This window comes from Aythya ferina (assembly GCF_964211825.1).
Source record: "Aythya ferina genome assembly, chromosome: 4".
NCBI classification, from domain to species: domain Eukaryota; kingdom Metazoa; phylum Chordata; class Aves; order Anseriformes; family Anatidae; genus Aythya; species Aythya ferina.
Genome location: NC_140300.1, coordinates 53,394,385 through 53,419,846, shown reverse-complemented (window position 1 = coordinate 53,419,846; position 25,462 = coordinate 53,394,385). Strand labels below are relative to the sequence as shown.

General features: G+C 35.0%; 1 protein-coding gene across 1 annotated transcript in view; it reads left to right on the top strand.

The window, feature by feature from the left end:
- The window catches only part of GPM6A (glycoprotein M6A), a 109,934-nt gene that overhangs the window by 70,512 nt on the left and 13,960 nt on the right, over nucleotides 1-25,462 (top strand). Inside the window, exons 3-5 of the mRNA XM_084516593.1 lie at nucleotides 13,161-13,317; nucleotides 23,739-23,892; nucleotides 25,373-25,449. Of these exons, the coding sequence (XP_084372719.1) occupies nucleotides 13,161-13,317; nucleotides 23,739-23,892; nucleotides 25,373-25,449 (388 nt within the window). The remainder of the gene's footprint in view (nucleotides 1-13,160; nucleotides 13,318-23,738; nucleotides 23,893-25,372; nucleotides 25,450-25,462) is intronic.

The following is a 25,462-nucleotide window of genomic DNA, read 5'->3' as shown; positions in this document are numbered from 1 at the left end:
CTTCCCAAAGCTTCTTTGTGAACCCTAGCAATATTTGTGGAACTAGTAGCCAGAAGGAGGAATTTACTAAATAAGTACATGACTGCTTCACCACATGCAAATTTCTTCTGTCTAGGACTGAGGAATTTAAATGTTCTTGTATGATAATATATTAGGTTGATGGGAAATATGTGACTTCTGCTTTGAGCTTTTTGACTTGTCATTTAAAATAATGGGTCTGACTTGACTTGGCAGCTAAGGTTCATTGTTATCCTGAATGAAAGATCAATCTTCTTACTAGGCTCTAACTTATTTTATTAGTCCCTAGGAAGCCATTAGTGCAGAACAGCCACAAATTGATGCTTTCTCTTTACAGAAAGTTTTGTAGCTTCCCTCTATCAAATAAAGAAAATATCAAACTGGAGATATTGTTCAAATTTCACTGGAAATGATTAAGAGAGCGTAAAGGTGATTTTTTTTTCTTGTCATTTAGTTTTTTGGCATTTCCAGGAGCTTTTTGGTTTGTCCATTTGTTTACTTAAAGACTTACTAAAACAAAATATTTATTTGAAAGATATACTAGGATCAAAAGATCAGTTTATTCATTTGTGAAAGATATCTCTAAAATTATGTCTTAAAGGGAGGAGAAGGTAATATTTTTAAAAGCAGATGAGCCATTGTTGGTAACTGGATAAGCTCTAGGAAATATGCAATTGTCAAATTTTTACCGGCTTAAACAGATAGTACTCTGCTTTATAAATAATACTGTAGGGTGATGCAGTGCTTGGTATTTTGTCATAATTATTGATTAACAGTTGGCAATGCAAAAGCCCTGCAGTAACTCTATTCTTTTGAAAGGCAGAAAAGTAGAAACAAGTGGTGCAGTTTCTACATTCTTAAAACTATGCATACTTAAATGGAAAAGCAACATTATTATTTTTTTTTTTTTTCTGTTTACAAATAATAAGAATAAAAAGATCTAACAGGTTGTGATACTAAATTACACTTAGGTTATGTAAGCCATTTCATCTCTTAATGTTTCTGCTGCTCTGAACTGTGTCAGGCTGACCTGAAGCCCGTCCCTCAGTGATAAACGTGCGAGAGAAATGCTGCAGTGGAGCGAAGCGTGTTAGATTCTGTTTCATCATGCTAATGGTTGCTGTCTATATATATTTATTAGCATGGTGGATTTCAAATGTCATTCAGTATAAAAATCAATCCATATCTGAGAACTATTTGTGCAGGTGGTAAGAGATAAGGGCTTTTTTAGCTGTGACCACAACTGTGTTTGTTCTGAGCTCAATAACAGCTCACAAAGCATCCTTTATCTTTGTCAATATAGTTACTCATTGCAATTTAAAAGAAGGAGCAGACCCCTATAGAGAATGGAGCTTCTCTCTAGAGAATAAACAAAGGATGTCTGAAGCACACTTTATGTGCCTGGAAAGAAAAGCCAAAGTACAACAAAGCATTCAGAAAGGTCAGTGTCACAGTAACAGCAGCAAAAACTCAGTGTCAGGGCCATGAGGGCCCAGCCTCCCTGTACCCTACCCATTTCAACACCTCCCTTGGTGCCTCACAGGGACACTTGGTGATGGGACTAGGGCTGCCCCCAGCAGGGGTGCTGGGATGGGCCTTGGCCACAATCCTGCCCTACCAGCCCCATGAGAAGCAGCTCATTGCCCCCATCCCACATAGTATTCTGATGCTTGGGGAGGGTGGAATTAATTAAAAACCTATAATGAGGCCTTCAAGTCCCCTTGGAGGGACCTGCCCTTGAGGCTTCAGCCAATAGCAGCAGCTCTGTGAGGCAAAAGAGGCAGTCTGAGCACTAGCTCAGCAGAGCATACATGTTTTTTCCTTCTAGATTCATGAACCCTCAGTCAGGTTGTACATATCAGCTGCATTTCATATTTGCTTTGAAAATATTAATGAGTAGCACATATTCATAATTTTGAAAGATTAAGAGTGGGTTTCCAGGTGGTTTTAAAATTCCTTAAATACCAGACAGTTAAACTGATTTCCTCAAGTTGATGATTTCCCAAGTTAAATTATGGAGTAATCATTGTTAATATTTTAAGATACTGGAAACATCCTGCAGAGATGCTAGGTAGGGTAGAAATAGTGCTTTTGTAGCAATGGGTTACAGTAATGAACTCCCTTTTGAACACTTGTTTGGAAAACAGACAAAAAAAAACAGTCCTGGTCTATAATATGGTTCTAAAACCAATAGGTTCTAAAAAGTAACAAGGATTTTGTAAAAGAATTTTGTCTCAGAGTACTGGATTACAGACTGATTTGAAATTCTTCAAAGTGGTGTGGGTAAATCAAATATTCTAAACTCTTGGAAATTAAGAGAAATCAGAAGTATTAAAATACATGTACATATTGTACAAACAGGTAGTCCTTACAGATAGAGAATATCTTCAAAAATCACAGAGCTGAGTGTAGATCTTCACTCTTTACAGTCATTTCTAAATGTGTGGACCTTTAATAAATTGGATGTTTACTGAAAACCAAAACAATCAAAACACTTTGAATTGTCAGTGAGTGGACTTTTGATAAGGACTACCTTCTGTTACATCACTTCATTGGTTTCTGAATCATTTTTGTGAAACTTCATTCTCAGACTTCTTCACTACCAACTTGATAACTTTTTTAGGGGATACATTATTTTTTTTTTCCTCTTTTTTTATTTTTTTTTCCTCCAACTGAAGAAGTTCAGGGAATTAAAATACAGAAGTCATAAGCTGTGTTTGGGATGCAAATTCCTTCAAGTGAAAGTAGAGTGGATATTTTAGCTCCTTGTAATTCAGAGGGATTCTAAGAACATAAATATGGTGGTTCAATTTACCCTTAAAACTGCCTTTATAATATTTTAACTCTAAGGTCAATGGTTTATGTTGCCCGCTCTGGAATTTAACAACTCTGTAGGCTTCACGGAAACTGGAAAATCTGCTTCAGGCAGATGTGGTGTTCGGTCATTTCTCTGCTGGCTTAATAAACTGCATCGAACAATGTATCTGTGAAGTAATGGATGCTAGGTTCACTTAATAGCTGACTTAGATAAGATTCCAAAGTCAGGAGAAATTGATGGACAATTGTCCAAAACTATATTGTATGAACTCAATTGTCATGTTTTTCTGGTGTTTGGAGCAAATTTCAGAAGATAGTTTTAGGCAATAAGCAGCACAAGGTATGTTTGTTGTATATCCCAATAGCAACTTTTCACAGCTCTTTCTTTTTAGTGTACAGGGCCAGCTGGTGCCATCTGTCATGTTTGTGATATATAGGCCATGAAACAAGGGAATCATGCTCTTAGAGTAGAAAATGAAGAAACCTTCCTGACAGTATCATTAGCAACATTTTCCTACTACAAGTAGAACTAATTCAGGTCATTGTAAATTCACTTCCTTTTAAAGGTGCAATACCAAACAGTATACTAAATGAAGTTACTATAAGTAAATTTGTATTCGCTATTCTCACTATTGGAACTGCTATAGATACTCCACAGGAGCCATCTTCTTACGGCTAAAAATTTCCTTCTTTTCAAAATGCAGAAGCCCCAGATTTGGTTGTCGAAGTGTCCAGGTTTGATGGTTGTTAATGACTAGCTGGTGTATAGTCATGGTTTATTAAAAGGATATTACCTAGTAAAATAGTGTTTGCAGATGTTTTGATTTGAGGAAGAATAAGAGCACTCATGGAAGCTTTTATATCTACCCCTTACTGTTTGAAAACAGTGTTTTTTCAGGTAGATGAAGGAATACTATTCTGATCTTCTCTTTGTTTGTGTTGGTTTTGCAGTTATCACAAGTTAAATATTGGTACCACTAAAAGTAGTCTTTTTGTCATTAATATTGCCTTAATATTAATGGAATACTGTGAAAAATATTACAGAGAGATCTGCAGTAAAGATTAGCTAATATGAAATATGTTTATAAATATTTGCATTAGATCATATGATATTTCTGTTTTAGTCATCTATTTAGCATGCAGTAATACTGTTTTTCCCTATACATGTTTGTTCTGTTACAAAAATCCAGTGCTTAAATTTATTATAAGCTTGTTATATATAATATATGTATATATTATATATTTATATTATATTTATGTATATATTGTATTTATTCATATATATGTATATTATATCTACATAATGGAGTTGTAAGTAGTATCAGCCCTACAGAAACTGATGGGTAGACCATGCTTGGTGCTAATGTCTTGTTTGTACTATATTCATTTCATTTATTTTGGATGAAGTCATGTCTGATACAATGCACTGAACATCCATTAGCAGCTGGAGTTCAGAAGGAGCACTCCTGGAGCATATATCCTATTTAGTTTCATTGCAAAGGAATCTATACTGTACACTCTAAAACACAATGAAAATCATATCCCAAGAAGTGGGGACATCTGAGGGACTCACAGTAAAAAGGAAAAAAAAAAATCCATTTCTGAGCCAAAACATTAGTGGGGGTGAGCTCATAATCCCTACTGCTGAAAGGCTGAAGGTTGACCTTCACTCAGGTCAGCAGTAAAAATGTTAATAAGGCTGATAAGAATTACCACTAACAGCACTGTGTGAGGTCTTGTGTCTGGATTCTGACTGTGTGTAGGAGAATGTAATTGTTTCTGGAAGGAAGGCCTATCTTTGACCTATGTACCTTGTTAGTTTGTTATAATTTGGAACCACCAATGAGAGCACAATATCATTGAAGGTTGCATTTTCCATTCAAAAGAATGCAGTTTACTTTACTTAGGAGGACACTATTTCCCTGGAATAGTTCAGTCACATGTAGAAAGTAAAACAGCATATTAAGGGTTAGATGCAAAACATAGCAGTCCAGATCTGGTATCAATTAGTAGATGTTCCAAATATGACAAAACACACCAGCACTTCAGAATATGACCATCTCAAGATTATACAGTGATTAAAAGTAATGTTTGCTACATATGCATCTATATTGTGTAGCCTAATGTTCTGTTAAAAGCAAAATCAGTAGCTATGTAAGTAAAGTGTGGTATTTGGAAGGTACCTGAAAAAATGCACTTCTCATTTCATCAAACAGTTGAATAACGGAATTCTTAGCAGCACATGTTAATAGCAGCAGAGAATACATAAAGAATGTTTTAGTCTTCATCGGTGCCAATACAGTCCACTGCTTTAAGCAGTCAGATGTATTATTTAATTTTTGTTAAGCAGATTTTTTACTTGGTTGACTTGAATTTAGATTGACTGTTATCACTGTGTGCCTGTGATTTGAAGCATTTGCAATAGGCCTTTCTGAGCAGGTAGTTCATCTCCATATGACTTTTTAAAGCAATTTTATTTCCATTTAGTCCTAATTTACTTTATCCAATTAATCTTACAGACATAAAATGGAAAATGTATATACCTATGTATATACTAACTCTGTTCTAACTGAAACCAGGACATGTGCATATTGCTATATCCTTTATGTGCCATGAAAAACTAAGACAACTGGTCTTTGTGCAAAAGATTTGAAAAGAGTAGAATTAACCATTACCATGCCAATCTAGAGTTTTAGTATCAAGTTATTGGTTTTATCCTATTACTATTTACTGCAGATGACTCCAAGTTTACATTTGTAATAATGAAACAGAAATCCTGTGTTAGGATTTGCTATGTCTTTTTGTGCTAGTTCCTATGGAAAGTTGAATGGAAATTCAATATCCACAGTGTACAACACCATATAATCATAGAATCATATTCAATTCTTCTGGAAGTCTGCATGTTGCTGTGCACTGATTCCAATCTATTTTTGTCCTTCTTCAGGCAAAGAGGGTTCCAGATTTCCTCTGTAGTAATCATCTTTAAAATTTTTTCCAAGTAGTTTTGCTAGAGGTGAGAAGATGGAACAAGCCTAGATTATCAGAAACAACTTTGACACCCATTCTAATCCACGTTATAGTCAAGACTTTGTGTTTTAGTCTCAAACAGTTAGTGTTCATTTGAATTCTTAAATAAACATTTAAAGATCCTTTCTTGTTCCAAGAACATTACAGTATTCAAAGGGCAGAAATATGGTTTGTGCTGCTCTTACTCCTCTTCCATTAGGCTGTGAATCCTGCTGCTTTTGGAAGTGTTCCTTGAAATCTCAGCTCAACTATCCATTTCCTATGAAGGAAGCAACCAACAAAATTTTAGAGTAGAATGACTTTGTAAAGGAATGCAGAATTCTACCCTGAGTTGTACACATACAACATATATTCACAAATTAATCTGTTAAAAACAGTGGCACATGGCTGCTATTCAGAGTAAAATAACAAAACTTGACATTTGCAGAATGCAAGTGTCTTGCATATTCTAAAATTATGGTCTCTTCCTTATATAGTCCTAACAATGTGCTTTATCTTTGAGCAAATTTGCATATGATATTATGCAGAAGTTCTTCCAGAAATACAGAACTAGAAGACATACTACTCAACCTGTTTTCTTTTTAGTGAATGTTATTTCTTCCTTAAATAAAAATAAATACTCTTAGGCCTTCATTGCTCTTATCTTTTGTCTGCTCTTAATTCTTTCTACTTCTATCATTTTCCTACAAACTCTAATTGAACATCCTATATTCCAATTTTGTTCTCTTCCCACCTGTATTTTAGAAGTTTAGATTTTTTATTAACCTAATCTCTGAAAAATCCCTTAAGGAGCTGTGCTGACATTTTCTTACCAGTTTCATTTTTCTCTTCTCCATACTGAGGATATTTTAGTCTCTTACTTCATTTATAGTGAGTTTTTTAGTCTTACTCTGCACGTAGTACATGACTATTAACCCTTCTTTCTCCCTGCTGACTGTATATTTTTATTCAAAAAAGGAAAAAATGTCTGCTTGTCTCCTCCCTTTGCTAACAATTCCCCTGTGCTTCATGGTACTATCTTGTTTGCTTAAACTGTTTAAGTGAATAGTATCTTAAATTTATGTTAAGAAATTAAAAACTTCTATGAGCCATGACTTCTACAGATCTTGTACAAACCTTGCTTACCCTTTATATCTTTTCTATTTTCAAAAAACACATTTGCAAAACTGATTCTAAAAGCTGGAGATAGCCTGAGGAAGCAGGTTGCTATCTCAGTCTCTCAGCCTTTTAGGATCAGTGTGTCTGGGGGCAAAAGGATCATCACAAAGGCCAGTTTTCTTTCTTACAGAGTAACAGAGATTAGTGCGCATTCTAGGTATGAAGATTAAAGTTCCTTGTGATGGGAAAAAATAATAATAAAAAATAGGAAAACTGACTGACACTAGTGGTGATAATTACAATCAGTACTTATCTTTCTAAACTGTCTATTCCAGCTATAAAAAAAGCTGCAATGTTAAATTAGAAATTTTATTGTGATAATTTAACTAGGTTTTTAGTATCTTTGATAGCTTTGGTACTTTTCTTATTTTAAAATTATTATATTGAAAATATGTATAATTGTCTGAATGTACTTGCATTCACTGAATATACATACAGTTTGGTGTCAATTACATGCACCTGTGGAATTTGAATGACATTATCTATATTTGGAGAATTTGTTATAGATTCAGGAAGAGAAATATGAAGCAGAATTCTAAATGCTAAAAATCTGCTTCCACAGTAATACCTGGTATACTGGTGGGCTAGACCATTCAAAACCTCTGATACATTCCAGCTGAAATGTACACATATGTTGTTCAAATAAAAAGGTTTTCTGGACAGCATGAGAATCACGTGTGATAGATCAATTTTAGTGGTTGTTGTTTCTCTTAATTGAAAATAAGTGTCTGGAATGTGTTCATATTTTAACTAAATTAGAGAAAAATGTCCCTAGATCATATGTTGATTGTTCGAAAACAATATTAAATAATTTTGATACAAAAGTATATAGTGGTGTGCAGTAGTTAAGCGCCAATCTTTAGCACTGAGGGTAGAAAATGTACCATGATTAGACTGGATATTGTAAAGACTTCAGAGTTCTTAAAATTGTAATTCATTTTGGAATTAAAGGTCAATGTTAACTGTTCTTCTTGGTTTATCTGTTGGGGTAGTAAACACATTTATTATAGTGGAGCGGTACTGATTTACTCCAGTGAAGCAATAAGTTTCTCAAGCTCAAAACATTACTTCTAGACATAGTTAACGGGAGCTAGTTTTGAATATTGAAATGCACTTATAACAAGATGGAATAATTACTTATGTGTTCATTTGATTGAAGGAGTCTCAACAACAAAATAACTATTTTTTTTTAGCACTCTCCACAAAAAAGTCTTCTACTCAAAGACAAGATCATTCATCAATTAATCTTATTGCTTGCTGATATCTTTTTCAATCTTGTATTTGTCAAAGTGCCACAAAAATACTCAGTAGGAAATTTGTCACATTCATCTCTCTGAGAATGTTTTTACTCACCTCTGACTTGTCTCTGCTGGGATAGTCTACTATGTACTCAGTGACAACCTGTTCATTAAGATATTAGCACTTATGGCTGCCATCAGTGACTACAGTTGAGGAATAAATATATCATTATTTAATAACCACAGGACTCCAGCATTTAGTGAATAAGTATGCAAGATTTCTTATTGTTCTTCTCAGAGTATCCTTAGTATTCACCTGACGTATGTCTTTCCAATACTATCAGAAGCACAGAATTTACCTCTATAATTTTTTCTCTTCTTTCTTTGCTTGTTATATACCTCTTTCCTTCCACTCCAGCCTGCACAATTGTGAGCTGTGCTTGTCCTTCTGCTTTGCCCTTGTCCATCTCACCCACTGGCTTCTGTTCATCATTCATTCTGCCCTTTACCTCCCTGGTTACTCTGGTGCTGCATCTGCAGCATTTGGGGCTTTACTAAAACATAGATGGCAATTAATCTCCCTGAGTTCATTCACAAAGAATTACATTTTATAAACTATTATAATTTCACTGGAAGATCAAAGTTTATGTGAACTTATGTGCAGCATTAATATAGATGCTGCAGAATACTTTAATACCAACACTGTCTTCAAAACTAATATGTGATTAACTTGTTACTGTTTTAATATATTTTCTTTAAATATAGCATTCTTAATAGTTATGTTGCAATGCAATTCTATCTGACTTCTTAAAAGGTAGTGGAGTGAATATTTCACTCCTGTCATTTATTTTTTTCTCTTTACATCATGTGAGATCCTTTCTCCTTGCAGTAAGTCTGGCTGTTTCATCTCGTGTAGCCTGATCAGTGGAGATTTTCCTACTTGTCTCTGTAGAGAGTATATCAGGAAGAAATTGATTTCTATATTTGGTTAGTGTGTAGCTAATTATATTTTCCTTGTAGAAGGCTTAAATGAAAGTTATTCCTTTAGTTGCACATAAGGCTGAGGAAAAAGCAGAGATCTTTTGGTACTCTTTTTGTTATGAGCAGCTCAGTGGGAGGCTCAGCACAGATGGTTTAAAGAGCTGTTGCAAGGACTGTGAAATAGTCTCTGGACTTCTCCAAAGCCTTAATCCTGTTAAGGCAATGTTGGCTTGTATTTTCTACAGCACTGAGCACGCTGAGGTCTGTGAGGAGCTGTTTGTGGCATAACCCCCATACTTCAGCCTCTGATGGAGGTCACGCTTTATAAGGAGTATAATATAAGAGTTGGAAGAGATCCTACGGCATAGTCATAAAGTTGCTGTTGGTTTCCTACGGTAACTTAACTTTTGTCAGTAATGGGAAGATAGGCTCAAAACATCATTTCACTGTTAAAACAGTGTTATACCAGCTGAATTAATATCATCTTTGCATCATCTAATACTGTCAACACTGCTAAATTTATTCCACCATCTTGAATAGTTTCTGTATCTATTCCATACAAATATCAACTTAGCCTGGTTTTCACTTGTCTATAAAATGTAGTGATGTGGAAAGAAGTTGAGAGGACTTTGTTATTGGGAAATAAAAGAAAAAAACATATTCTTTCTTATTCCTAGAACCTGTCTGTTATTGCCCTGTGAAAAATGCTAAAACAGATGCTAGCAGCATTCATTTATTATACATTCCATCCCACCCCTCGCCAGCTAGGTCATAAGTTTAACTGAGTTTTTATGAGAATAAAGCAAGCTTAAGATGCATTCATTGAAACTGTTGTCACACTTCTACATCTGAAATATCAACTGAAAACTTGAATCTGACTTTGAATCTCTTGAAAACCATTCAAATTCAAAGATATGTTAATGGGCTGTCCAGCCTTGTTACTGTAAATTGTGTGTTGAGAGTTATCTCTCTCAATACAGTAGTAAAAGGAATACTAGAGAAAATGTGGGCCCACTGCTGAATGTTGGGGAGGGAAGAGGCTTGCACTAGTGATGGAGGATACAGAGAAAGCAGAGATGCTCAATGTTCTCTTTGCTGCTAAGGTCAGCCCTCAGGAACCCCAGACTAGAGAGAAACTCTGGAGAAAGGAATACTTTACCTTAGTTGAGGAGGACTGGATTAGAGGTCATTTAGGCAAACTTGATGTGCACAAATCCATGGTCACTGATGGGATGTACCCATGAGTGCTGAGGGAGCTGGCAGATATTATTGCTAAACCACTCTTCATCATCTTTGAAAGGTCATGAAGGGGTGCCTGAGAACTGTAAAAACAAAACAACAAAAAACAACAGTCCCACTCCAGTCTTCAAAAAAGGCAAGGAAGGGGATCCAGTCAGCCATCCCTGGAAGGGTGATGGAACAGCTCATCCTGGATATCACCTCTAAGCATGTGAAGGAAAGGAAGGACTAGTCAGCATGGATTCATCAAGGGAAAATCATGTTTAACCAACCTGATAGCCTCTATGATGGAATGAGGGGAGAGCAGTGGATGTTTTCTACCTTGACTTCAGCAAAGCTTTCACTACTGTATCCCACAACATTCTCATATGTAAGCTCAGGAAGTATGGGTTACATGAGTGGACAGTGAGGAAGATTGAGAACTGGCTGGATGGCAGAGCTCAGAGGGTTGTGATCTAGTCCAGTGTAGTTGGAATGCCTGTAGCTGGTGGTGTCCCCCAGCAGTCAGTACTTGGTCCAGTCTTGTTCCATCTATTCATCAATTACCTGGATGAAGAATCGGAGTGCACCATTGGCAAGTTTGCTGATAATACAAAACTAGGAGGAGTGGCTGATACCCCAGAGGGATGTGCTGCCATTGAGAGGGACCTGGTCAGGCTGGAGAGTTCGTCAGAGAACAGCCTCATGAAGTTCAACAAAGGCAAATACAGGGTCCAGCACCTAGGGAGGAATAAGCCCATGAACCAGTACAGATTGGGGGCTGACCTGCTGGAAAGCAGCTCTGTGGAGAAGGACCTGGGAGTTCTGGTGGACAGCAGGTTAACCATGAGCCAGCACTGTGCCCTTGTGGCCATGGCCGTTGGTTTCCGGGGGTGCTTTAGGAAGAGTGTTGTCAGCAGGTCGAGAGACCTGGCCCTCTTCTCAGCCCCAGTGAGGCCACACCTGGAGTACTGCATTCATTTTTGGGCTCTCCAGTACAAGAGAGACATAGAGACTAGAGAAGGTCCAGCAGAGGACTATGAAGATGAGTCGGGGGACTGGGGCATCTCTTTTATGAGAAAAGACCAAGAGAGCTGGGTCTGTTTAGCCTGGAGAAGAGAAGACTGAGAATGGTTCTTATCAATGTATACCAATATGCTATGGGAGGGTGTCAAGAGTATTGGGCCAGATTTTTTCAGAGGTGCTCAGCAACAAGATAACAGACAAAGGGCACAAACTGAAACAGAGGAAGTTCCATCTGTTATGAGGAAAAATATCTTTACTGTGAGGGGGAGAGAGTGCTGGAACAGCCCAGAGAGATTGTGGAGTCTTTTTCTCTGAAGGTATTCAAAACCTGTCTGGACATGATCCTGTGCAATGTGCTCTAGGAGACCCTGTTTGGCAGGGGGTTTGGACTAGATAGATCCTGAGGTACCTGTCAACCTCAACCACTCTGTGACTCTGTATCTTTTGGGTGACAATTAAAAGTGTGATTCTAAAGAACTGTTATTAAATAATTATTTTCATAACAGCAAAGATATTGATCTTTATGTCTTGAGAAACTCAGTTTGGGTAGTTGTTTGAAGCATGTCAAAATTCATCTTGCAGGTCTCTGGCTTTTTTTGCATTGTACTTTTAAATAAGCTGTTTTATCTTGACCTGGACCATATGACTGCAATTACTAACACCTTAAGCCTGCACATTACTGCTGCCATATCATGTGGATAAACCAAAAACTCACCTTGGCTAGTTTTTTAGAGAAATCCAAGCATGAAATATTGAAAACTGGTGACCCAAGGCAAAGGTCACAGGTTTTTTCCAAGCTTAGAAAATACACTTAGAGAAGAGAGGTCCTTTCAAGTATCTCTACACAAATCTTTGTCATGAGAGAACATTTAGTAGGCAGCATCTCCTTGTAGAAGTCATGAACTTCTGGACAGTGCTAGGCAGGACAATCAGCACAGCCCAATTAATTTTCTTTTTAATATCTTTAGCCTTCTGGGCTCTGAATGGTATACTCTGAGCCATTCTTCCATTTCTTGACCTTTGGGTCCGTGAAATAATGTTTTTAAAGCCTCATTGTATGAGAATGTCAGATGATCTGACCTTACTGATTTTGAGAAGAATGTTTCTTGTTTGAAGTTAGGGATCTTTTTTAAAGACTTCATTATTATGTGTCAGACACTTTGTCTGTTGGGTAATAAGCAGAAAAATAATAATGAGGAGAAGATAGCAGTGATTGGCATTGCAACTTGAGAACTACCTGTACACATAGTACGATTTATTGAAGACTGTGACAAAATACCTTGTCTATAATGAAGTCAAACCTCAGTGCTAGGTGCACTGTGTGACTCAAGGGATGTTCCAGGTACTTGTTTCCTTTTTCTTTTGTTTTAACTTTGCCACTTTATCTGATGAAAAATATATATTTTTTTCAAATTATTCTGACAAATTGGTCTCTAACCTACACAAATCATTTTTTAACTTTTTAAATTAAATGTCCCATTTTTTTTTTCTATCAATGCTATTTTATTCCAAAGCTCACTCCTGCCCTCAGCTTCAGCTGTTATTATAGGTAATCAGTGCTTAGGCTGACTCCAGAGTAGAAATGTTGCTGCTTAGAATCTGGTTAATTCACCCTGAAATTTCAGAGTCAGCTTTAAACAGTTATGCAGATAAATAACTTTTGCTGTTCCTATACAGGATTGACATCTTCAAGTATGTGATATATGGTGTAGCAGCTGCATTCTTTGTATATGGCATTTTGCTGATGGTGGAGGGATTCTTTACAACTGGTGCCATCAAGGATCTCTATGGGGATTTCAAAATCACCACTTGTGGCAGATGTGTCAGTGCCTGGGTAAGTGGATAAGACAACTTTTGTACTTACAACAATTTCATCATGATTTGTATGTTTGTAGTGCATTGTGATGTTATTCATTTTTATTTCTTTAACATTTTCTGATACTTCAGTGGTAGCAGCACATTGCTATGAAGAATCATAGCAATGGATAATAGAGTATTAGAAGTGCTCTCTATACTGGTTAATCAGAAAGTAACTATAGTTACTTAGGAATAAATTAATTCTAACATCTGATTAGGAAAATGCATTCTCAGCAATATAAGCTTGTTGGGCCACAAACAAAAGTTTATAATGCCTTCATCTGTAGTAGGCAAGAAATATTTTTCTTACTAATATTTTCACTTTTAGTTTAGAAATCTTGCCCATTCCTCTTTAGGACAAGTTGAGTCCTGTCATCAAGTTTTGTTTTGTTTTTAAGTGAGAAACAGCCTATTATTTCCTCCTATATTATCTCTGGTTTGAAGATACTATTGACTTATGACCCTGGAAAACTTCATTCAAAAAATTCTAATTTGAACTTAAACAAAGGTTTCTCAAAGTGAAATGGCTGACTATTTGGGTCTGGGATTATTTTAAGATCTCCAGGTGGGCCTGTAGAATATCAGGTAAGTTATTACAATTTTTTTTTTTTTTTTTTTTTTTTGTGTTTGAGTATTCTGCATCTCAGGTGAGAGGCCTGGACACTTGGTAGCTGTTGGAGCTAGATATTTCTGCAAAAAACATCAGTATCATTACATCATATATTCTGATGAAAGATAAATGGTTAAATGTAGCCAGCTAGCTCTGGGTGTTAAGGTACACTGGACAGCATGCTATAATAACAATAACAATACTAATAATAGAGTTTATTATCATGCCCTTCCAGAATTGTCAGAATTTATGTTATAAAAATGTAATGTTTTGAAATTTGAAAGCATTTCTTTTTATATCGTCAAAAATGTTGGGTTAAAGTTTCATCCGAGCAGTTGTATTTCTACTTTTTATTTATATATATATATATATATATATATATATTATATATATATATATATATTATATATATATTATATATATAGCAGTTGTATTTCTACTTTTTATTTATATATATATATATATATATTTGTATCTTAGCTTTCAAAAGATGTACATTAAGTCTCCATATAAAGATGTTTAATCTTGTGAGTTGCACTCACTAGTACTATCTTCTGTATATTAGTGTTTAGGAACCTTGTATTTAAATGTGTGAAAGAGGTTTTTCTGCCATTGAAAATTATATTGGCTACCTACATGTCTGTGTGCTTTTTTGTCCATGTTTTTCAAGTGTTTAAACTAAAATTTGAAATTTCTGAAATATTTACAGATTTTGCTTTGCAAGGAAAACCATGAGAGATTCACAAACGTTTTGAAAAAATACCTCTGAGGGATGTGAATGTGTCATTTCATCTTGTCCTAACCAGACAAGTTATTCTAGAGGCAGTGAAACTGCACCATATTGACATTTGATTCTTTGTGTAACAGAAGGAACGCATTTCAGTGCAGGCTCAGCTGGTTTTCCCACCCAGAACAGTTGCATCATTTCTGAATGCTAGAAATGAAGCTCATATCTCAAAATCAGATACCATATCTGGGTATTCTCATGGCAAAATACCGACTTGTCAGACAGCTGCATCTTCCTTCTGATTGAATACTACTGTATCTGATGCAGAATGCTTCTTCATACAGAATGCTCCTTCATTTATAGCAATAGAAAAGCTCTCTCTAATAAAGCAGATATATTTTTGGGTCTGAACTCCCTTAATCCAGTCTTCATTATGGAAAGCATTTAACAACAACAACAGCAAAAACTCCTATTCACATAGATGCTAATGAATGCTTTAAATAGCTCAGCCACTGACAAGAAATGGATAAGGTGAGCTTCATATGTTGACCTGACCTTTCAAATTGCATAGTTCAAAACCAAAATCACAAATTATTGTCACAAATGATCCAGAAAGTAGCAGAAAAGTCATTTTCAGAGGGAATATGTTACGACACAGATGTATCCCCCCTCACTTGGAATGCCTCTGAGGTTGCAAAGATAAGGGCCTATGCTTCTTCAGTAGTTATAGAATCATAGAATGATTTGGGTTGGAAGGGACCTTAAAGACCACCCTGACATGAGCAGAGACACCTTCCACTAGACCAAGTTGCTCAAAGCCCCATCCAACCTGACCTTGAAGGCCAGGGAACCTTCCAGAATGGGGCATCTCCAACTTCTCTGTGCAACCTGTACCAGTGCCTCACCACCCTTAGAGTAAATTTTTTTTTTTCCTAATGTCTTATCTAAATCTATCCTGTTTTAGTTTAAAGCTAAATGACCCCCCCCCCCTTTTTTTTCTTTTTGCAAGTGACTATATATATATATATATTTTTTTTTTTTTTCAGCAAAGATAATGGCCTTTAATTCTTATCAGTTAGTTCTTTTAAATTAAGCACTTCAGTCTACTGTCTGAATTTTGGTAGGATATATCCCACTTTACCCCTCTAATTTAAGTTTAGGTAAATAATGCTTGCTATCTAAACACTTCTAGAAATAGTAAAAATAAAATGTATTGATGGTTTTATGTTTTCTGGAAGCCTTGTTAGTTCTGGATACTAGAACAGTGTTATAATTTCTTTAGAAGACTGGCTTCCTTGTAATCTTCTGTGTTTATTCTTGAAATAGGAAGGAAAAGCCCTAGCAATAATTCAGGACAAGGCTGAGTGGTTATTAAGTGTCTCTCTCATTTTTATACCATTACTTTTCCAACTTCTTTGTTAATACAGATATGATTTCTTAAAAAGAACAGTGAATGTAAGTTTTTTCTTTTTATTTCTCTGTCTGACATACTTTGTAGAAATCTTCTGCAATGAGCTCCAAAAATTGTTTTATGTTTATAGATGGCTTCAGTCTGTCTTATTTCTGTAATCTGTTTTTTTTTTTTTTTTTTAAATGATTATTTTTTATTTATTTTATATTTCCAGTTTTTCACAGTCAGGGATATCACACTTAAAATCATAATTTTGTTTGATCATAACAGAGATCATTTATTGCCTGTAGGCTTCATTGTTTCCTTCAATAGAGTGTCTGAGGCATCATAACATGCCTTGCTAGCAGCTTGTCCGATTCTCTTGTGCTTGTTGCTCGCTGACAGAATTTGTATTGTTGGTGATAAACTGGACAAAATTGTTTTAGCATTAAACTGTGCTCTAAGTACATCTTTCACTTTGAGGACAGCATTTTTCCTTGGCATGTAAGCCCAGTCAATAAGCAATTTTTGTTAATGGAACTGTTTCCTGAAAACGTGCTGTCATATGTTTCCAAAGTCTGCTTGACTGTGGTACCTGTTAACCTTTCTGCACAGGCTCTGTCTTTCCATTATGAGACATCAAAAATTAGTCAAGCTGTTAGTTTTATTTCCCCCAGGTTTAGATCATCTTTCTCAGTTTTAACTTGAATACTTCATTAGATGATCATCACTGAACCTTGTTCTCACCTGGCTGCCTTTGTCTTTTTCACTCCATGTAGACATCTAACTCTTTTTATAGTTCTTTAAACATGTGAATGTCAGTGACATTATCATAAATTCACACTTCAGTGGTCGAAGGTGCATTCTTTATAAACTCTCTGTGCTTTCTGGCCTGTTTGTTTCTCAGTTCTCCTACAGAAAACTTCTATCACCAAAATCTGCCAAAACCATATTCAGCTTTTTGTTCTTCATATGAACTGCATCTTGCTATTGGTGTCTCATAAATTTATAGGTGTATTTTCTTGGTAATAACTGAGAAATGTTTTCTGCGCCTGCTGTCCCAGAAAAGGAAGAAGGGGGTAACCTGTAGTATTTTGTGGACTAAATTTATTCCCTCACTGCTTGTATCCTTTTAGTCATGTGTAATGATTAGCATTCAGGTTAAGCTGGTTAGGCCAAGTCAGCAACACGAAGTATTTTTAACAATATACTTCTTTCATCTGAAGAGCTTTAACAATTTCTAAACATCAACTAATAAGTTCCATCATACTGTGGTTATGAATAAAATCTTAGTAGCATGAGCAGCAATAAAAAGATCCTGCAGTCTCAGGAAGGTAATACTTCTCAAAAGTGTGAATGGTCACACTTTTAGAATCTTCTGGCTGATTAAAAGCTCAGTCACTGACTTTCACTGCTTGGGAAGCCAGCCAACAAAAAAAGGGAAGCTCCATAGTCCTTGATTCTCTGATAGGCTTCTCCAGTCTCAAGCTGATCACTGAAAAGAAGAAAAAGAAGAGAAAAACTTTGAGAATGTGAAAATGTAAGCATACACATTTTGAGAAAAAGTAATTACAAATGTCAAACAAACTATGAGAAAGAAGTGTTTTGAAACCATCACTGTGTTAGAAATAAAATCCTATCTGGAAGACTGCAAAACTAGACAGGAAATTCTGCTGTTGTTAAACAGCAGATAAGGTCCAATGCTCTATGTAGGACTTCAGAAATCTATCAGACTACAAAAAATGACATGTTTAATGTCATTTTAGCTAATGCTAAAATTTTTAAGTAGCGTAATGCTACAAAACCATCAACATAATAAAGAAATTTCAGAAATAATAAAATCAAATATATTGTTTACAAGAAAGTAGCACAGGGATAAATCATAAAATCTTCAGGGAAAACCTAGTCATCCATCATTGCAGATTGATCTTTTTAAAACTGAGTGCATTCTCATGGTTATGTAGTTATGTTTATTTACAAAGCAAAATTTCAATAACATGAAAGAAATTGTTAGAAAATCTTCTTTTTATATTTGTGATGCAGCTGTGTAATTTTTCTCCCCCACTTCTACCAGTAAATCAATTCAGAGTACACTAGAAATGTAAATATTTTTATAGGCTACTAACTCATTTAAAAGAATCAGACATCATGTCTGGAATATTTTAACCTTTAAGGGAAGGAATTTAAAGGAATTATAGAAAAAAAATGCATGCAGCCAAAAAGAGGAAAGTAATGGTGATAATTGACTTTAATTTTATCATGATCAGTTTTTCATCCATTTAAAATATTTATGAAACATAACTGTTTAAAAAACAGTCCCATTAAATGCATACTTCAAAAGTTTAAATTTCAAGGATTTGATTATTTTCTGGTAACAGATTTTAACAATCTAGAGAATGTCATATTGTCAACTCTTTACTATGTAAATGAACTGCAATTAAACAAACCTGAGAAGTTATTTTGGCTGTTACAGTCTGCCCCACTATTAAAAGAAATTTGGACTAATATTGCAATATTACTGGCTTTTTTTTTTTTTTCTTCTTTTTCTTTTTCCCTTCTTGAAACAATTGACTTGAATGCCAGCCAAGAAGAATCAACTACACAAGAGTAATAACATAGCATGAAATGTAACCATGTTTCAACAAGAATCTTGGAGCTTTGCCTAGGAATATAACATGTCAGAGATAGAGAAGATGAACATGTTTTGTAGAGGCAATAATAAAAGACCAACAAGTGCGTATTAGGAGTAGTGAGTGTGATATTCTAGAACAAGCAGAAAAGACTTTGCAAGTGTGTATGTTCCGTGATTTATAGCACATTTAGCAGTACTATCAAAACATCAGTCTCTTTATTCCAGTAGCATTATATGTAAAATGAGATAAGTGGAAATATTCGTGTTTCATCTTTTACTTCTATTCAGGAATGAGGCATGAGGCATGAATATAGGAAATGCGAGTTAGCACAGAATGAAGAATACTAGGGGAGTCCATTTGGTTGTAAGCTCCTTAACAGTCCTTAAACATATTTAGATTTCTTAAGAAGAAAGTGTTTGAATGCCAAGGGAGGATGGCTAGGATGACAAACAACGATCTGTAACATCTTAAACATTGATATATCAGTGAGTTTAAAGATATCTGTATAATTAGGTTTTTATTAGCATTGAAGTCAAACCTATAGATGATTGAATGCAAGTGTGACATTAGAGAGACAGAGCAATTTAGAAAGAAATTGAAAAGATCTTCCTGATAATGCTTATGGTTTGCCATCTGCAAACTGCAGAAGAGAATTTCTAAGCCTTTGAAGAGTTTTGGAAGGAACATCTTAGATCATCAAGCTGAAAATAAACAAGAACATTTTATAGGTATATCACAGTAGATAATAAATCTAAACGAGATATAAACACAGCAAGGCATCCATCTTTTCACAACTCTTTGGGTTTAGAGCTCATGTCAGGGAGTTCATATAAAACGAGTATGACTAAATTAAGAGCAAGTATAAACGTTAGTACTGAGTGGTTTGCAACAGATAAAATTACACAGTAACAGGTTTTTAGAGTTGAGCAATTTTTCAGGCACTTCTGAATTTGTTGCTATGTTTCTGTATATATAGATCGATACATTTATTTTGTAGTGAGCAGCAATGTCTTCATACAGTAAAATGTCTAGAGTAACAACTGAAGTTTACTTTGTTTGCATTTCAATCCATCTCTTTGTAGTAACAGAATTTTTAAACATTTTGTAATCTCTGTCTCCATAGTGACTGAAGCAATCATAAAATGTTTCTTTAGGGAGTATTAAAATATTTTTAACAAAACTAAAATAAGACAGTATTAGAAAGTCAATCAATATGCTTTTCATGGGCCCAGTATCCATAGATTTTAAAAAGAAAGGAGTACCTGAAATCAGGTTATTAAAACTGACAGGGTTTTGTTAATGTTTTTGGTGGAAACAGGATTCCACCCAGCTGTGACTGCCATGAAAGTTGTGCAGTATACATATCATTTCAGAATGTACTATGAAATCTCCACTTATCTGTGGAGGTTTTATAATAAAATATTTCCAAAAGGGTTGATGACTTGCTTGCTTTGACATAAGCTGTTATTAGCAATGGAAAGCTTGTAAAACCTGGTGGGAGGGTTTTACCAGCCGTGAAGGTGATACAAGAATAACTGCTTCAAAGGGTAAAGATTTGTTTCATTAGCGTGATTATCTACTTCAGTTATTCTTGTTTGTAAAATGAATTTCGCCATTGTTTCCACTTTATTTTGTGTGTTTGGCTTCTTACAGTGAAAACTGAGCTGACCAGAGAAAGTCATTTTCACTACAAATAAAATACACAGAGTAGAAAAGAACAAACTGTGGTACCTCTTAAAGATAACGTACTGCTATTTCATGAGTCTTTGGCTTGTCACATGTTAGAATGCTGCTTCAAAGGAGAATGATCCCTATGAATCTCAGAGACTGAGTTCTGAATTTAATTCCTAGAATGAACAGGCTCCTGAAGTATTTCTCATATGCCTTCTGGAGCAAAGAGAGTAGATTAAGAAGGAAATTATTAAAAAATATATATGTTTTTGTCCGTCACCTGTGATTTTTAAACAAAAATATTCACAATTTCATTCAACTATAACAAGAATTTATAAGCTAACTTCTCCTGTTGCTAGAATATAATAACTTGTGCAAGGTAAACCTTTTGTATTTTACTGCTACTACAGCAGAAAGTGTTCTAGAACAGAAAATGTGTTATTGCCCAGATCACTGATAGCATTGCTTCACTAATTATTGCTTCACTGATAGCAGTAGTAGCAGCTTCCAGGGAAAGATATTAACTTCCAATAGATTTAATATGGAGTTTTGCACTTTAGATATGTGAAAATAAGGAAATTTCTTTATTTTATTATGACATGGAATTAAGTGCATAATTGGCCACCATCTCATTAGTAAAATGGCTAAAGGAGGGAAAAATGAAGTAAATGAAGTTCTTTTTTTTTGTAATTTTTTTTTAAATTAAACCAACATTTGATCCCCTTTTTCTGAGCCACTAAACCAAAGACTCATATTTTTAAAGGAAAATAAACAAGCATGCAATTCTAAGTAGGCAGTTCCTGTGACTCCCAGCAGTGATCATCTGACAGATTTCTGTTGTTCTTATTCTATGCCCCAGGGAAGTGTTTTTTTTTTTTTTTTTTTTTTTTTTCTTTTAAGGCTAATGAGCCCTGTTTTTTCCTCTTTGTTATAGTAGTGCTTTGCATTATGTCAGTACAGATTTTTCTTCCTGTTCTAGACTATGGAGAGATAGAGAGAACTACCAATATTAAACTGGAATTGTTACTTTCATATTAAGCTTGATCTTTTTATTCCTTTTGGTGGTAATCACAGACTGGGAAGATTCCTGAACTTGTGTGGATCCTAGTCTTATAAACAGGAATAACGATTCAGTAATATAACTAATATAAAGGATTTATTTCTGTTTGTTAAATCATCATACAAGTTCTACACTAAGTACTGTACTAAATTTCTTAAATGTTATTCCAAAATTTCAGAAAAAGGCTCAAAAATAAGGCCTTAGATTTACCTGCTTTTGACAAACTCATAGCATATGAACTGAGGAAGCTGTCTTTACCTTTAAATTACTGCTAGAAAACAGTAAACTGAGAACATAAAATAGTAAACTGAGAATTTATAGTTTGTTCTGAGAACACATGGAGAACATTCTTTCTTATTTGTTGCTTCTACTTTAGAAAAGCTATATGCAACTCTTTAGCTTGATAATAAATTAAGATCAGACATAACATTTCAGTTGAGAATTCATAGCCCTTAAGTGAATCTATATTTCCAAGTGAATCTATACGTGAATCTATATTTCCAAGTAATTTTCCAAGTAATTACTTGGAAATGAGTGTCTGGGTTGAACCAGATGTTGGCTCATCAGCTGTAACATGGAGAGAAGAAAAAATGCTTCTCTTCTTTATTCACCTTCATAATTTACTTTCTTGCATCCTTCTGATAGTTACTTTTAGTGCTGTAAATTCACTAGCTTTTCAAACTACTGCTGAAAGTCTCATCTACCTAGGGACAATCAAGAAAATTAATCTGAATCGAATTTGGAAATGGATTAATTAAACTACATTAAAACCCTAGGTAAATACACTTCCTCAGAATTAAAATGGCTTTTAGTTAATATTCTTTGGAAGTGAGTTAAGATAAATCAAATTAAGGTCTCTTTAATAATGCTTGACAATGCCCATCCCATATCATCAAAGTAATAAAACTTCCTCACCTAAAATTCAAACCTTTTGTTGCTTTGGGTTGTTTTGCCTGAACAGGTCCAGATGGACAAACTATGCTTCTAATGATTTTCACTACTGTTTACAGCACTTTGCATCTGAAATTATTTGGTTTCAGTAACTAAAATCTGCATTTATATTAGGCTTTTCCCTTTCTCACCTGATGTGAGAGATCTTGCCTTAGACAGAAATACAAAGTGGTTTCTATTTTCCCTTTATTTACTGCTTAAAGTTTATTTTTAAGCAGATTGTGGACTGGCTTATTCTGCTTTCAAAAATAGACCTTATTTCCTATTCTCGGAGTCAATGTTTTTCTGTGGCAAGCAGTTACAAAAAAGTCAGTGTGCTGATTTTTTTGTTTCAGCAGTCTGTTTAGATTCATCAGCATTTCTGAAGCCATCAAATCTTGGTGCTATTTGGATTCAACATTTAGAAGTTGACTTACCTTCCACATTTAACCATGTAGCATCTTCGTATGCTTTCCACAGTATAAGATGAGAAGGTAATTTGTTACTGATGAATGTGTCTGGTAGTTGTCTCAGGTTAGCAGCAGAGTAGTAATGTAGCATGCTTACACATTTACAGAGGCAGGGTATGCCAGCAACTACCAGCCCAGAAGGCAAAGAGAGTTCAATGCTTCCTACAGGCAGATACATGCAGATTGCTATACTCTGGAGGCTCAGGGCTAAAAAAAGAAAATGTGTAGCCTTTGGAGAATATGTGTTACAAAGCGTATCATTTAATGTATTCCTTACTAACAGCAGTAAGCACCCTAGTTTGTTCACTGTGATTAATTCTCTTGTATTTCTTTCTTTCCCACATATGTCTAAATATAGTAACAAAGTGACAAATAGATGGTCTCACTGATTCAATGCTAGTGAGATTCTGTGATATCCATGGATGACTCATTTTTGTTAAGACACAGATTTTAATAGTGAAAACAAGCACAGTGTATAGTATTTCATTATTTCATTATTTTGTATCATGAAAGATTGCAGTAAAACCAATCACAGTAGTCTCTTGTCTTAAAGAAGTAATGATGGGAGAGATGTAAAGTTATGCTTCACAAAGCATGCAATACTGTCAGTACTTTAGGTGTGGTGCTTTGCATCAATCATAGACCCAAGAATGACAGGATGTGGAATAAGCTTGCATTTCTGGAAGTATCACTGCTTTGTTCTTCAGAAACATCACGTTAGTGCTCTGTCATTCACTTTGATCACGTCATGATTTGATTATCAGACCCAAACCATAATGTAAACAAAGAAAAAGATGAAAACAATCAGAAATGCCTTTTTTTTTTTCTTTGTGATTTATTTTTTTTTTAATTGTGTCAGTTAAATTTTGACTTACCACTAGTTTTGTTTTTCCCTCTTTTTCTACAGTTTATTATGCTGACATACATCTTTATGTTGGCCTGGCTTGGCGTTACGGCTTTCACTTCTCTGCCTGTTTACATGTACTTCAATCTGTGGACCATTTGCCGAAATGCCACTTTAGTGGATGGAGCTAATCTCTGCTTGGATCTTCGCCAGTATGGTACGTGCAAGATTTCACAATAGAAAATGTCATGTTGTTTTATTTCCATGTATCTGAAATGATCCGCTTCAATTTTTCCAAAATGCTTGTTTCTACCATTTTACCCACAAATCAAGGCAGTATATCAGTCACTGCATTTTCAGGCCTGATGAATATGAAGAACAATACATATAGTAACTCTCTGTGATGCTACTGGAGGAAGAAAGTGGGGCTACAGGATGAGCTACGGAGTTTAAAAAAAAATTTGCAATATAGGCATTCGTGTGTTTGTGAAGGATGGGGAATTTGGACAAAAGGGGGTTTGGAATCTTAAAAAGTCTGAGAATTCTTGGGGTGGTGATGATAACTCAGTTCTGTTCCGCCACAAGACTGACTTAAGTCTAGATACTCTGGTCTTGATGGTTTCTCAGCCCACAAAGCTTTGTTGAATCTTATTCTTGTCGGACACTTCTGTGAATCTCGTTCCTTTTTTTCCTTCACCTAATATAAATGTGTGGTATGTTTTTAATTGCTCTCAAGATATAAAACTACTGGATTACATAAGAATGAAGGAGTGTGGTTCATGCTGAATATTTCACTTAGCCTGAAACAAAATAGTTCAAAATTATTATTTTCTTGATGTTTTCTTGAGGAATTTTTTAGATTTATTTATATTTGCCTGCCCCCTCCTGCACCCCGATATAACAGGTGAAAAAGTAATTGTCTGCACAGATCTCATCAAAAGTATTTGTACTTCTCTCTGAGCTTTTGTTTTGCTATTTTTTAAAAACTAATTTTATTGAAAATGAACATATGTATACTTACATGTAAAATGTAAGTTCTGTGACTATATCTGTTTCCTATAAATTCAGTGTAAAATTTGCTCATCCCTAACAGAAATAAAAATACCGTATTTCATGATTGACCAGTTACAGCAATTTTTCTTCATGCTTTGATTTTGTACATGGACATTAGCTGAAGTAAGCAGTATAAATTATGTTTATTCTATCTGATAGAAACTGTTATTAAAATAAAGTATGTGTTTGGGTAGTGCTGTTTTTTTTATATAACTTTTGAATGAAGCTTTGTACAAGATCAACGCATCTGAATACAATATACAGCACATTTCCCAACATGAGGGTAGAGAATATTTATGAATATACTGGCATGGTAAGTGTTTACACTGGCTGCAGATTATTTTCTGGTGTTTTGATTATTGTGCTGATTAAAATCTAGAATAAAGGAATAAAGGTGCTTTTTTTTTTTTTATTATTATTATTATTATTGGCCAAGAAATTATTGCCTACATGTTTCCTAATAAGCTTTTACTAAATAGTTGATGTGTTAATTTTATGATGACTGATTTTAGGAAAATTTTATGTTGTTGTTAAATAATTTCTGTATAGGAGCCAGGAATTTGTATTTCTTAGCAACCTACTTCAAAGCCAAGAAAGCTATGCGCTAGGAACACTAAATACCGTGAATATCTATTCCGCTCCAGGTATTGTCACAATTGGAGAGGAAAAGAAGGTTTGCACCACATCAGAAAGTTTTATCAAGATGTGTGACTCTAATGAGGTGAGTAAATGTG